This window comes from Polistes fuscatus, unplaced genomic scaffold (assembly GCF_010416935.1).
Source record: "Polistes fuscatus isolate 324 unplaced genomic scaffold, CU_Pfus_HIC Scaffold10, whole genome shotgun sequence".
NCBI classification, from domain to species: Eukaryota; Metazoa; Arthropoda; class Insecta; order Hymenoptera; family Vespidae; genus Polistes; species Polistes fuscatus.
Genome location: NW_025112998.1, coordinates 5144047 through 5157788, shown reverse-complemented (window position 1 = coordinate 5157788; position 13742 = coordinate 5144047). Strand labels below are relative to the sequence as shown.

The 13742-nt window shown below is 27.9% G+C and overlaps 5 protein-coding genes across 6 annotated transcripts; 3 read left to right on the top strand and 2 right to left on the bottom strand.

The window, feature by feature from the left end:
- Positions 1 to 479: 479 nt before the first annotated feature.
- Positions 480 to 1512, top strand: LOC122525975 (nucleolar protein 12). The gene is made up of 3 exons (XM_043649028.1): positions 480 to 650; positions 748 to 853; positions 952 to 1512. Exons 1-3 carry the CDS (start codon positions 592 to 594, stop codon positions 1405 to 1407), a joined length of 621 nt encoding a protein of 206 aa, XP_043504963.1. The 5' UTR covers positions 480 to 591; the 3' UTR covers positions 1408 to 1512.
- Positions 1513 to 1525: 13 nt separating this feature from the next.
- LOC122525972 (endonuclease III-like protein 1) lies at positions 1526 to 2902 on the bottom strand. The gene is made up of 2 exons (XM_043649021.1): positions 2005 to 2902; positions 1526 to 1927 (listed from the first exon to the last, which is right to left on the bottom strand). Exons 1-2 carry the CDS (start codon positions 2680 to 2682, stop codon positions 1538 to 1540), a joined length of 1068 nt encoding a protein of 355 aa, XP_043504956.1. The 5' UTR covers positions 2683 to 2902; the 3' UTR covers positions 1526 to 1537.
- LOC122525976 (E3 SUMO-protein ligase NSE2-like) lies at positions 2800 to 4106 on the top strand. The gene is made up of 5 exons (XM_043649030.1): positions 2800 to 2970; positions 3044 to 3201; positions 3529 to 3622; positions 3701 to 3890; positions 3967 to 4106. The coding sequence occupies exons 1-5, from the start codon at positions 2892 to 2894 to the stop codon at positions 4064 to 4066; spliced, it is 621 nt and encodes a 206-aa protein (XP_043504965.1). The 5' UTR covers positions 2800 to 2891; the 3' UTR covers positions 4067 to 4106.
- A 440-nt stretch (positions 4107 to 4546) lies between these two features.
- LOC122525973 lies at positions 4547 to 7572 on the bottom strand. 2 transcript variants are annotated; one of them, XM_043649022.1, is made up of 4 exons: positions 7125 to 7572; positions 6589 to 6783; positions 6207 to 6438; positions 4547 to 4768 (listed from the first exon to the last, which is right to left on the bottom strand). In XM_043649022.1, the coding sequence occupies exons 1-4, from the start codon at positions 7374 to 7376 to the stop codon at positions 4758 to 4760; spliced, it is 690 nt and encodes a 229-aa protein (XP_043504957.1). In that variant the 5' UTR covers positions 7377 to 7572; the 3' UTR covers positions 4547 to 4757. The 2 variants fall into 2 exon arrangements, with proteins under 2 accessions (XP_043504957.1, XP_043504958.1); XM_043649023.1 differs by having other exon boundaries at positions 6207 to 6384.
- A 575-nt stretch (positions 7573 to 8147) lies between these two features.
- On the top strand, positions 8148 to 12998 carry LOC122523947 (ATP-binding cassette sub-family D member 3). The gene is made up of 12 exons (XM_043645939.1): positions 8148 to 8490; positions 8563 to 8608; positions 8681 to 8868; positions 8939 to 9008; positions 9142 to 9239; positions 9763 to 9943; positions 10209 to 10421; positions 10482 to 10551; positions 10630 to 11105; positions 11209 to 11508; positions 11914 to 12075; positions 12150 to 12998. Exons 1-12 carry the CDS (start codon positions 8378 to 8380, stop codon positions 12225 to 12227), a joined length of 1995 nt encoding a protein of 664 aa, XP_043501874.1. The 5' UTR covers positions 8148 to 8377; the 3' UTR covers positions 12228 to 12998.
- The last annotated feature ends 744 nt before the right edge of the window (positions 12999 to 13742 follow it).

Below are 13742 nucleotides of genomic sequence, written 5' to 3'. Positions count from 1 at the left end.
GCGAAAGTATATATTATTTTGTCGTAACAGCACGAAATAAACGTACCGGCGATGTTTACTCCTCGAAATACGAAAGAAGACTGACGATAACTGTCAAAGTCGTTCGAGTGTTCGTTTATGTTTACATCGTTGATGTCGGCATTCACTATGATTTTAAAATGTTTTTCTTACGAAATAAGGCATTAATATTATTTTATATACAAGGAGTTGATGAATAGGTATATAATGTTTAAATAAATGTAATAACGTGTAAACATTAATTTTGTATGCGCAATACATGCATAAGTATATATTACACATTGTTAAAATAAATATAAAATAATTTAAAATATTAATTGTTAATTACATTAATTATTTAAAACGTTTAATATAATTTTTTAGATTGTCTTATGCTTATCAAGAATTAATAATAATTATTTTGAAATTATATTGAATGATTTCTCACCTGTTTCGTGACGTAATTCCGGTGTAATCGAAACAACGACGACAGCGATGTCTAACGGCACATTATAAAGTTAATATTATATATATTCCTCCAAAAGATATACACGAGTAAAATTTTATATGTGTGTTAGACGTAAATAAATCAATATGAAAAACCCAAATAAACGAAAAGGTGTTACTTTAGTATTTGATGAGGATAAAAGACGGTAAATATATGCTCAATTAAATAAAAATTTGTTAAAGATTCAAGTCATAATTACATATGTCTATTTTGGGGTTAATTATATTTTGAAATAATTTTAGACAATTTTTGGGAGGTTTCCATAAACGAAAAGTAGAACGACAAAAAAAAGCTAAAGAAGAATTACTAAAGCAATTGAAAGAAGAAAAAAAGAGAATAAAACAAGATGTAGGTTTTTTTTTTAATTATATTATTTATCTGCACATAAAGAACGTTTTACTTATGAATTGAAAATTAATAAATATATACAAATATAATGTTTATAGGCACGTGAACGTTATAAAAAATTATTATCAAATCGTGATATACCAGAACTTGAGAAATTGCTGTCAGAACGAGAATTTGAAACAGAAAATCATACAGTTAGTATCTTAGAAATGGATATCGATTCATTATATGAAAAGAATAAATGTATTGGAATCAACAGAGCAGTTGACAATAACGAAGAATCTGAAAAAGAAGAAGGTAAAGAAACTGAAGAAAAATCCATAGCAAAAACTTCTGCACGAGGAATAGAAAGTAAAAGTATTGAATCGGCAAAGGATTTAAAACGAGCTATTAAATACGCTGCATTAAAAGAAGTAAAGAAAAGTAAAGTGTTTCAACAAAAAAATAGATTAGAACACAACAAAAATAGAAAGCTAAACATTAGGAAAAAGAAAAAACAAGAGAAAAAATTGAAAAAAAGTGATGGAAAATTTAAGAGGAAAGGAAAACGCTAATTTCTATTACGCTAATTTCTATTATGTACTTTTATGTAATTTTGTATAAAAATTGTTTTTAATTATAGGAAAAAAATATTTTTCATGCGTTAAATAAATTACATAAAAATACTTTAGATCTCTTTCTACTTCATTTTATTTTGGCAGAAGGGCAGATATCTTTGTTAAGACAGTCTTTGCATTTAGGAAAGCGAGGTAAACAAATCTCTTGACCAAACCCAACGAGAAGATGATTTATTTCATTCCAAAATTCTTTAGGCAACCATTCTTCTACTTCTCTCCTAGTTTCTTCTGGTGTTTTAGTTGGTTTTTTTACCCAATTAAGTCTATTACAGATACGATGTACATGCGTATCTACACCAATACCACTTACTTCGCCCCACGCTATTTGCATACAAATGTGTGCCATCTTTGGACCTACTCCGGGTAAATCGCACAACTCTTTTATAGTCTTTGGAATATCGCCATTATATTTATCCAACAAAATAGTAGAAGTTCTTTTGAGGTAATCAGCTTTTCTCTGAAAAGTAATTATGTCTTTTATAGAAATAAAGCATAATTTCTGAACAAAATAAATGTAACTATTAAAAACCTTACATTAGCAAATCCGACCGGTTGTATAAGCTTTACAAGAACATCATTAGGTGTAGCCATTATATTACTTGGTATACAACCATAAGTAACTAAACGTTTCATAGCTGCATGAGTTATTTGATCTTTAGTTTGACTACTTAACATCAACGCTATTAAACATTGATATCTATAAGTTGAATCATTAGCATCTGGATCTGCACATTTATGACAACCCATTTCATCCACGGGTGCAGTTTTATGTTTTCGCATTTCTTGTATATTTTCTAAAATACGTTTCCAATTGGACGGCTCCCAACCAGATGTATCTTCTGTTTCTTCTTTAATTTTTGTATTCTCTTTTTTATTTATTTTTGTTATAGGAACTTCATCATCGCTTTTAATCTGTGGTTTAACTTCATTCAATTCTTCATATTCTATTTTAATCGGTACATTTTGTTTTTTGGTAACTTTTTTCTTCTTTGGTTTTTCTGATTCATTAGTAGCTTCCGATATACCTTCCTCATCAATTTTATTTTTAATTTCCTTAGATTTATCATTGTTTACATCTTTTACCTTAATTGAATGATCATTTTGTTGACTAAAATAAGGTGAATTTTGGAGCAATGTTTTAGTATTAATTCGTTGACTAGATCTCAAGAACGTCGACGTCTTCAAAGCTGTCAATTTCAATTTTTTACTCATTTTATATAGTATTTTGTGTTATAAATGCGTTTATCACGCGCGAACACGTCTTACACCTGAGAGTAATCGTGAGCTGTGAGGCCATCCCCTCTTCTTGCATTTACCATTTCTAGATGACGCTATCATAACCTTCAAATCACGTTTACATATTTCTATTTGTTTGTGAATTCAAAATACATGGTGAATTTAATAACAAAAAACAAATAAAAATGACTCAATCAAAAGAAATAGCCGAAGAATTGTTCGAATGTTATACAAAAACTGCTGAGAATATAGTTATATACTTTCGTAAGTTTTAATATCTTAAGCTATGTTTTAATTAAATGTAATATATTAATAAATATAGGTTAGAAATTTGCAGAAGATAGAGAAAAGATAATAGCTGATTTGAAAGATGTTGTACAAAAGAATTGTGAAATAGATACTAAATTAAGTATGATTCGAGAGATAAAGGATGAAATATTAGAGAGGTATGGTGATAAGAAAATAACGGAAAAAAATATACCTAAAATTATTAAGGTAAATTATTATATTATATAGTTTTCTGTAACTGGTAGTTCAAGCAAACAGAAGGTGATTTTAAATGAAAAACTAAGTCGAAAATGTAGAATAAAATTTGTTCATATAAAGCTTTATTTTTGAGAAAAATAAGTTTGAAAATTTGTTGAGTGTAGTACGCATGCACTTGATTGAATCTTATTTGGTAAGTATACGAATAGAGCTGATACAAGAGATATCATCGTGTAGAATCACCTTCTTCTCATTTGTACTACCAGTTACAGAACACCTTGTATATATTAAATTCAAAGTAAATAACACAGTTCAAAAATTGTTTTACAATACTAGGATTATGAGAAAGCTATATCTACAATGAATGTTGATGTATCTACAAATGAAAGATTACTGGAATTTAATAGACAATTGGAAGCATTATTGAGTGGTGAGCAAGTAATAAAAAACAAAAAGATGACATTATAAAAACATTATTTATAATCTTTCATAATTTTAATGTAAACAGATGCGAACAAAAATCAGAATATTGAGGAAAGTAACAGTGACGAAGAATTACAATTACAAACAGATTCCATGAATGTGATAGATCCTATTTCAAAAATGAGGATAAAAGATCCGATTAAAAATATTGCATGTGGACATACTTATGATCGTCAAAATATTATGGCATTGTTAAAAGTAAATAAGAAAACAAGGTAAGTGCAACGAATTGCGTAAGAGACATAATGATAAATGATTTACTAGTTTAGAAATGACAAAAAATTTTTGTAGGTGTCCCATGGTTGGATGCAAGAATACAAAATACATAGAAATCACAAATCTTCAAACGGATGTTGCAATGAAAGTATTTCTTCAAAGGAATCCTGTTTAATATTGTGATATTAAATGATTTTGTTCAGACATGCTAAAAATGTGATTATTTACTAATGTAAACAAATCACAAAATATTTCGGTATATATTCAGATTTATATATATTATATAAATACAATTAGTATACCTACACAGAGATAAAGAAGGAGATATATATTTAATTAAATTTCAAGGTTTGTCTTTTGCAGTGTATATCAAATTTTGGTTTGAATTAACAAATAAAATAATGATAATTTTTAAATCAATTTATTAACAAAACATATATTCCTAAAGGTATTTATTTAATTGTGTAAGCATTCCAATGTTTACTTAAAACAGTGTGTAGGAACGAGTATATATTATAAAACATAATAAAAAAAAGAACAAAAAATTTAAAAAATGTGCTTGATAATACAATTGCATTGCATCCAGACAGTGCTTTAAAAAAATTTTACCAAATTTTTTCTTAAATTATATTATATAAAATGAAGTAATTCTTAATACCTTTAAACAAAGTAGAGAAATGAATTTCTTTTATTTCTTTTAACATATAATTATAATAATTCGATAATACTATATGTTCTTTTATAATATAAATTACTTAAAAAATAATTTAATACATAAATAACTTTAATAAAAAACGTAAATAAAATAGCTAAATCGGTTATGTCCAATCAGCAGATACACAGTTTCCCTTTGTAGATTTTTACTATTAGAAGTAAACTAAAAGGAAAAGGATAATACATGTATTAATAAGAGAATGTGATGTCATAAGATAAATCCAGACGTTTAGCTCACTTCTCACATGATTAATTAAATTTACTATTTTATTACTTTTTTATTATAAGTTAAAATGTAATGCATTGGTTTATCATTTCATGAAATATCATCTATGCATTCCTCTTTGTACACATTTGTTCTTTATCGATAAGAATTAATGTTAAATAAACTGAAAATAAAAATAAAACTAAATCGATAAAACAAGTATAATCTACCAACACGTATAATGAATACTATACAGTAGTTAAAAAAGAAAAAAAATTTTTTAATATAGTATACAAATTTTTAAAAAGATATACATATATTAATAACATTAATAAAAAATGCATGCAAATCTTGTACACATAAATTAATTATAAATTTTTTAGACATAAATTAATTACAATATAGTGCCTTTTTAAAGCACTACCTAAGATATGTGAATAAAATTATAATGATTAAAGAAGTGATACATTTTTTTAGATTAAAAATAGAATCATTTTTTAAATTTTAGAGAACTTGAAAAGAAAAATCGTATTATATACAAAACCTTTTTTTTTTAAATTATTCAAATATAGAACTAATAACTAATACAATTTCGAATAATATTTTATGCGCAATACTCAGTAAAAATAAAAAATATAAAACTACAAATATAGTAAATATGAAGAGTTAACATAATAAGTACTTCCGTTATTTCTATATCTTGTGCCTTGCATCAAAACATTTCAAATAAATATTGCGTGCTTAACTCATTATTGCACTATGAATTAAAAAACATAAAAAAATAACTTATCGTTTAAAAGTCAATTGTGCTATTTATTATTAACAAACAATCAAATATATTAAAATATTGTCTTTCACATTTTCTTTTTTTTTCAAATAATATTATATATATATATATATAATAATGTGAATTATTTGACTCTTAGAAGCCTATATGTTTTCTTATGTATTTCTAACGTCTGGATTCAATGCAAGTAAGAAATAATTAATAGTAATGGACGGAGTAGAGGAATGTGTAGGCAATAGCAAAGAAATATGTATATATACTAAATATTATGAAAGATTCTAAAAATGAGATCTCGTATCGTTACTTGTACGACTTGTATATTGATATAGACTCGTATAACTGAAAGCACTAGACTGTGAAAATAGATAGTAGTATAGTCAACAAATATTGAATATGAACTTACAAGTTAATGTTACTTATACAATGATTCTCATCATTGCAGATAAACTAATGGAGAGTTAAAAACAAGATTTTTTTCTTTCATTTTTTCTCTTACGAGAAAATATAAGCAATTAATTTCTGATAAGTATTATCAGATTTGTAAAAGTAAAGCAGTGTTCACTTCAGGTCACTCTATTGCATTCAGTGTGGTGAATGAATGTACTCAACCTGGAATCTGGTTAGCAGCACTATTAGGATCAGCAACAAGCGTTGTAGATGTATTAGAATCCAGCATTAAAGTAAGGGTTTCTTCTTCTTGATCAGAAAGTGGTGCTACTAGCGTCTCATGTATATTAGCTTCCTTTAATTTCAGCTGACTCGGCAACTCCGTAAGTACTGGCCCGTACTGCGAAGTGGAACCCACCAGCAAGTCAGTCGATGGATTCAAACCGCCCAACATCTTTCCTCATAGCAACGCGTAATTAAGATAAGAAAACGAACATACGTAACATAAAAAGATGGTGCCCGGTGAAAAAAAAAAAAGAAACAAAAAAGAAGAAGAAGAAAACTCAAATAAAAGAAAGATTTTCATTGTAACAATTGTTCTTACCTGACCACTACCTCCAGTAATTCCGCTCCTTGGTGATTTGTTACGTTGGAAGAATCGAAGCCATGCCCAAATAACATTCAATAATATTCCAACAAATATCATTCCTGCTCCTAATGCTACGGATCCCTTAGAAGCTCCTTCAACATTCTCCTCCACTTCAACAGTTGCACCAATCGAAGACGGGTCCTGCTTTACCTATGATCAATGTTAAAACAATTTTCCATATATATTTGATCACCAATAAATTAAGCGTTTCTTTGAAATGCTGCGAAGGATACTGATCAATAAATCCTGCTATCGTTCGTGTTATCTCCATACTCACCACTGGTATTACCTTATCAGTGGGAGCAATCCTTTATCACGAAGCAGCGAGGAAGGTACTCTGAGGTATGAGAATGTCATTTAAAAGACAGATGAACACGAGAGAGAATGAGAAACAGAGAATGAAAGGAAGTGAATGATAATAATAATACTAATAATAATAATAACAAGAATAATAAATCTATTCTAAATAAATCTAGACAATAATTAATCACCTCTGTAGTTCGTTGATTAATGTTGTCGGTTGAGACCAGACTCACAAGCATTGTGGTGAGTCCAACGACGAAGAAGGACAATCCAACAGACAATAACGTCCATTCTAGCCATTTTCTTGAATTAATCTTATGCCTCGATGCAATTCTCCAAAAACCACTTCTTATTCCACCAGCACTACCGGTACCGTCACCTCCACTATCATACGTGTATCCTACCGTCGTAGGTTGATAAACAGCACCACTGTCTGGCATTTCTTCTTCTCTTTTTACTTCTTCTTCTTGTTTTCAAAAATGCACGATCACTTCTTACAGCTTTTTTTTAACGTGACCAAGCCAAACCACTGACCATTTAAAAGTATCACTCGGACAAGCGATATAAAAAAATACAATCACTACAATCGTAGATTGTCGAAGAAAAATATTCGATAGAGTGGAAATTGCTATAAAAATTATCGTGCATCTCTATGCGATTGCAGCACCATCGTGTGTCTTCATGGATCAACTATTATTACTCCCCATTTTTTGCTATCAATTTAATTCGCATATTTCTAATTCACTTCTGTAATATTTATCCTCATGCGTAATATTTAACATTTTTTTTCGAGTTATAAAGACGACTATTTTATTAACTATAGAATATTTGTCCAATTATATGTATGACAGTATAATTCATAGGTCAAAATTAATTAATGTTATTACATCTATTGTATGATTTGTTAATGAAGTTGATATACTTACGTCATTGATATACTTACATCGTACATTGATTGAAATTTAAGAACAATATTTGTATTATAAATGTTAGAAAAATTAATGTTGCGTAGTAATCTGAATGTAAATTCGTTGAAATAATTCTTAGGGGACGAAAAAATACCGCAAGCCTTAAAGAGTCTTATAAAATTGTATTTATCAATTATTTAAAACATATTTTTGTTTTTCCATTTTTATTCTTCGATTTTCGTAATACCATTTATTATTTATTTTCTACGCGATGTATTATTTAAATTTTGTTATAAATAGCAATATTTATTTACGATTGCAATATTGAAATGATTGCAATATAATATCTTGTTTAATATTATTTAATTCAATTTGAAACATCATGAAAAAGCTGATTAATAATCTCACCCCACTTCTTACATATGTTTTAACCTTTACCCTGTAGAATCGAAGTAGCATATTCATAACATATAGTTTATATGCGCGATAGATGCTAAAGAATTTAGTTAGTTAGATAGTACTGAAAAGGAAGGATGGCACCAGCACTTAGTAAACATACATTGAAATATGCATTAGCTGGATCTTTGGCAATTAGTAGTTTACTATGGTTGGTAAAAAAAAAAGGAAAAAAACATGTTAAAAGCAAGTAAGTATTTGCGTGATAAGATAATAATTGTATCCATCATATTTAATAAAATATATTTCTTTCCGTTTATAGGAATGTTAATTGGTCTAACAACAATATACAATATTTCATTAAAGAGGTAATCATTTGAAAATTATTATTAAAGATAAAAAATAGATACAATTAATTAAATATTATTTAATTCTATTAGGAAAAACGTAAAGGTCCAAAAACTCAAGTCAATGCAGCATTTTTTCGACAATTATTTAAACTATTGTCCATTAGCATTCCTGGATTAATATCATCCGAATTTTTGTTCCTGCTGCTTATCGCTGGTTCTTTAACTGCCAGATCAGTTTGCGATCTTTGGATGATACAAATAATTACTCTTATTGAAACGTATGCTTTAATTATTTTATTTATTCTTTCCAATTATTTTCTTTTTACTAATAGATGTTTGTTTTTTTAGAGCAATTATCACCATGAATCTTCCTTTATTCAAGAAACTTTTAATGAAATTTATAATCGTATTACCTAGCGTGAGTACTTGAAAATATCGCATAAATTATTAACAATGACTCTTGATATATTTTTTTTCTAACTGCTGAATAACCTTATTTTGTTTTTTTTTATTAATTCATTGTATATTTAAATGTAAATTTATTTGTCTAGGTAGCAGTTGTAAACAACATTTTAAAATATAGTATAGGCGAAGTGAAGTTGAAATTACGCACAAATCTAACGCATTATTTAACCAATCATTACCTCAAGTAAGTTTCTTTTCTATTTTTCATTAGCCATTATAATTGCTAATTAAGATTAACATAGGAATCCTATTGTAATAATTCGAAGGTTATATAATTTTTTCAACACACACATTATTAAAAATATATTTATATATTATATATTATATATTACATATTACATATTTATATATAAATAAGTCGAGGTCAAGACATTTTAATACTAAATTACCTATACTTCTCTCTCTCTCTCTCATGCTAGTCTATTCCTACTGTAAATAATAATATGATCGTTTTAAAAGAACGTGTATTTTAATATAAAGTGAAATTTTAGCCAATTGGATAATGAACAATATATTTTATTTTATTTAGAAATGAATAATGTAAATTTTATGCGTGATTACCACAATTTTTATAAATTACAATACGCGGTAATTTAATCGCGCGTGATAGGTTTAGTGTTAAAATAATATTACAATTTATAAGTTTTTTCTTTCGAGTGAAACTTTAATGTAGATCTTAATTAATATATATTTTTATTTGTTTTCAGGGGCTTTACATATTATAAGATAAATAATTTAGACTCTCGCATTGCAAATCCAGATCAACTATTAACAACCGATGTAGATAAATTTTGTGAAAGTTTTACAGACTTGTATGGCAATATAATGAAGCCAATGTTTGACATTATTTTATATGCTTTGAGGATGACCAATACTTTAGGCGGAGAAGTATGTAAATATATTATAATACTTATTTCATATGTTACCATTGTTTTTGCTCTGTGTGAATACATTTAGTGTACTTTTATATTATTGTACACTATATATATTAAATATAATTTAGGAAATATGACTTCATAGAAATATAATATAAAGAAAAATGCTTCTTTATATTCAATATCATACACTTAAAGAAACCATACTTTTTGTTCTTTTCAGTTACTTGATATTATTTCTTTTTTCTGTTTTCCCCTTTTTTCTGTTTCTTTTGTAGACACCATTATTGATACTTACATATCTAATATTCGCTGGTACTTGTATTACCTACTTGAGAAGACCAATAACACAAATGACTGTGAAAGAACAACAATTGGAAGGTGAATATCGACATATCAATTCACGTTTAATCACCAATTCGGAAGAAATAGCATTTTATCAAGGAAACAATAGAGAAAAATTAATTCTTTTAACTAGTTTTCATAAATTGGTAAGTGGAAAAAAACTTTCTATAGCAGCAATATATCAATACATGTATATTTTGTTTCAGGTTTCACATCTTCGTAAATTTTTGGAATATAGATGTTTCATAGGCATATTTGACAATTTTATTGGAAAATGTAAATTAATTACTAAGTAAAACATAGATATATTTAATTAAAATGATAATTGTTAAAAATTTATGGTTTTTTTTTCAGATCTGGCATTATTGTTTGGCTTTACTGCCGTTAGTATACCATTCTTTAAAAAGGATCACCCCGTTCTTTCAGGCTCTTCTGAACATCGATTTAAATATTATTATACATATGGAAGAATGTTGGTTAAATTTTCAGAAGCATTGGGCTTACTCATATTATCAAGCAGAGAGATAACAAGATTAGCAGGTTTTACAGCAAGAGTTACAGAAATAAAAGATGTATTAAATGACTTGAACTCTGGAAAATATGTTAGAACAATGATCACCGACTCGAAGAGTGATCCAAATATTTACCCAGGTGCTGGAAAAACCATTGCAAAAGATAATATTATACGATTCGACCGTGTTCCTCTTATAACACCAAATGGAGATATTCTTATCAAAGAATTGTCATTTGAAGTTAAATCTGGCATGAATGTATTAGTCTGTGGTCCAAACGGTTGTGGAAAGAGTTCATTATTCAGAATTCTTGGAGAGGTAAATTATTTCTGATCTTTATTTTGATTTATTTGTATATTATGTTATACAACTTTATAATTTTAAATTATATATATATTTTTGTTTGCTTATACGTAATTAGTTATGGCCTGTTTGGGATGGTGTCATTACAAAACCACCACGTGGAAAATTATTCTATATACCACAGCGTCCTTACATGACGTTAGGTACTCTAAGAGACCAAATTATTTATCCTCACACTAAAGAAGAAATGATCAGAAGAGGACAAACTAACGACGAAGATTTGTTAAATTATTTACGTATAGTGCAATTAGAATATCTTCTGGAAAGAGAAAATCAAGGAAATTCTGAAAATCAAAAATGGGATGCCGTTGCCGATTGGATGGATGTTTTGTCAGGAGGAGAAAAACAACGTATTGCGGTAAGATATTTAACACATTAAGCTCCAAGCCTATTTTGTCGGGCTTTTCGTTTACGATGCATTCTGCTGTCAAGTGGAGGCGATCATCTATGATGCGTGAGCTCTAAACTAAGTAACGAACATTAATAAAATACATTAATTTTTATGAAAATATTATATTCATTTCCTGAAAGCTTTGATTAAACAACATTTGATGTCGCCAATACGAAATTTTTAATGTAACAATCAGTATGCAAGGACCGGTGCGCGTGGTTATATAGCATAAACCTAAATGGCTACAGTCGATCTATAAGGACTGGCATAGTGCTTAACGTGTTAATGAAATATTTTATCGTTAAGTAGATAAACTTAAATATAAGATTTTTCTATTAATTAGTATATAATATTAATTAAATATTTTTTTAGATGGCCCGATTATTTTACCACAAACCACAATTTGCAATATTAGATGAATGCACGAGTGCTGTTAGCATTGATGTTGAGGATTCTATATATTCTTATTGTAAAGATGCAAATATTACTTTATTTACTGTTTCTCATAGAAAATCTCTTTGGAAACATCACGAGGTAAGACAAACAATTCTTTATGCATTAAAAAGACAATTATTTGTTAATAATAAATATTATCTATTTGATTACAGCACCTTTTACGAATGGATGGTAGGGGAGGATATGAATTTAAAAAGATCGATTTAGATTCAGAGGAGTTTAAATCATAAATATTTAAATTTTTTCTTTAAAATGAAATAACGAGCAAACGAATACATAGTTTCTTATTAAAATACTAAATTTTCATAGATTTCTTTTAGTTTCTCAAAAGAAATCAATATCTAAGCACAAATAATGAATAGCCATAAATATTATTTCTACGTGAATAAGGTGTATAATCAAAACTATCTCAAAAAATAGCTTTCATATATTTTTCTATTCGAATTTTCTATTTTTAAATTTTCATTTATAAGTATGTAAATATAATACGAACACTCTCTTCTTCCAGTGTTTTACTAAATATTTATATAAAAAAATTATTGTATATATAGTTGAAGCTTGTATCGTAATAATACATCGTTGGAAAATGATGTATATATTTGCTCTGTAATTAAGTAAGTCTTATTAACTTATATTCTATTATTATAACTATTATTGTAACTAATAAATTCCGTTAATTAATGAATAATAGCAAAACTTAACCAAAGAGCTATATAAGTGTATATATAAATGTATATACACAATATTATTTCTCTACAGAATATTTGATGCGATCGAACAGCTGTAATTATTTCATGTATATATCGCTTCGTTATTAATATTATTAAAAATATACTTTATAAGAACGAAGGAAAGACAAAAAAGGAGAAAGAAAAATAGCGAAAATGATAAAGGAATTCCAATTCATTATGTACTAAGATTGTAACAATTAAGGTGAAAGGGTAATAATTTCTTAAAAAGAAATTTTCAGAAGAAATAAATAAAAAAACATAAAAGAATAAAATAATAAATGTATTCATTCATACTATAATTAGTATTACATTTCATGTATAATTATTTCGATAAAAAAAATTGTGCCATCGATAATATAGAATAAAAAAATGGCGCTTAAATTATTTAAATTTGACAGACAGGCACTCAATCAGCGCCATCTTGCGCAATAGTTCGGAAAAGTTCGGTTACGTTCGGCTATTTCACAGGAGCTCTTCCAGGGTTTTGGTTGCTGCTCGATGGCAGTTGCGTTTAGTTGTAATCACTTAGGGAAGGAGGGTCAGTGCGTATTGACAAGAATGAACACGTGAGGTCATCGAAAAGAGAGAGAGAGAGAGAGAGAGATAGAGATAAAGAGAGAAAGAAAAAGATAAGAACAAATAAAAGTGGGTGAGAGGAAGAAGAAAAGATAGAAGGAAGGGGCGGAGGAGGAAGCAAAGGTAGTTTGCGAGCGTCTATCACGTATGTCGTATCACCATTGTACGTACCGGCGACAAAATAAAGAAGAAAATTAATAGTGTTCAAATACTGTTGAAATCGTGATATACTCGAAAAGAGAATAAAAAAAAAGAAAAAGAATCTCTATAAGCGTTCGATTATTTATCGGTGATATCGATCGAGAAGTTTAATCATTTTTAAATGCATACATTCCCGAGAACGTTTCTCTTAATTTACCTTTGACAATCATTAGTAAGATAAGTTGACCGATTCGACCGATTACCTTTGCCGTCGGAACTCCCCCCAGTGGCGCGTCT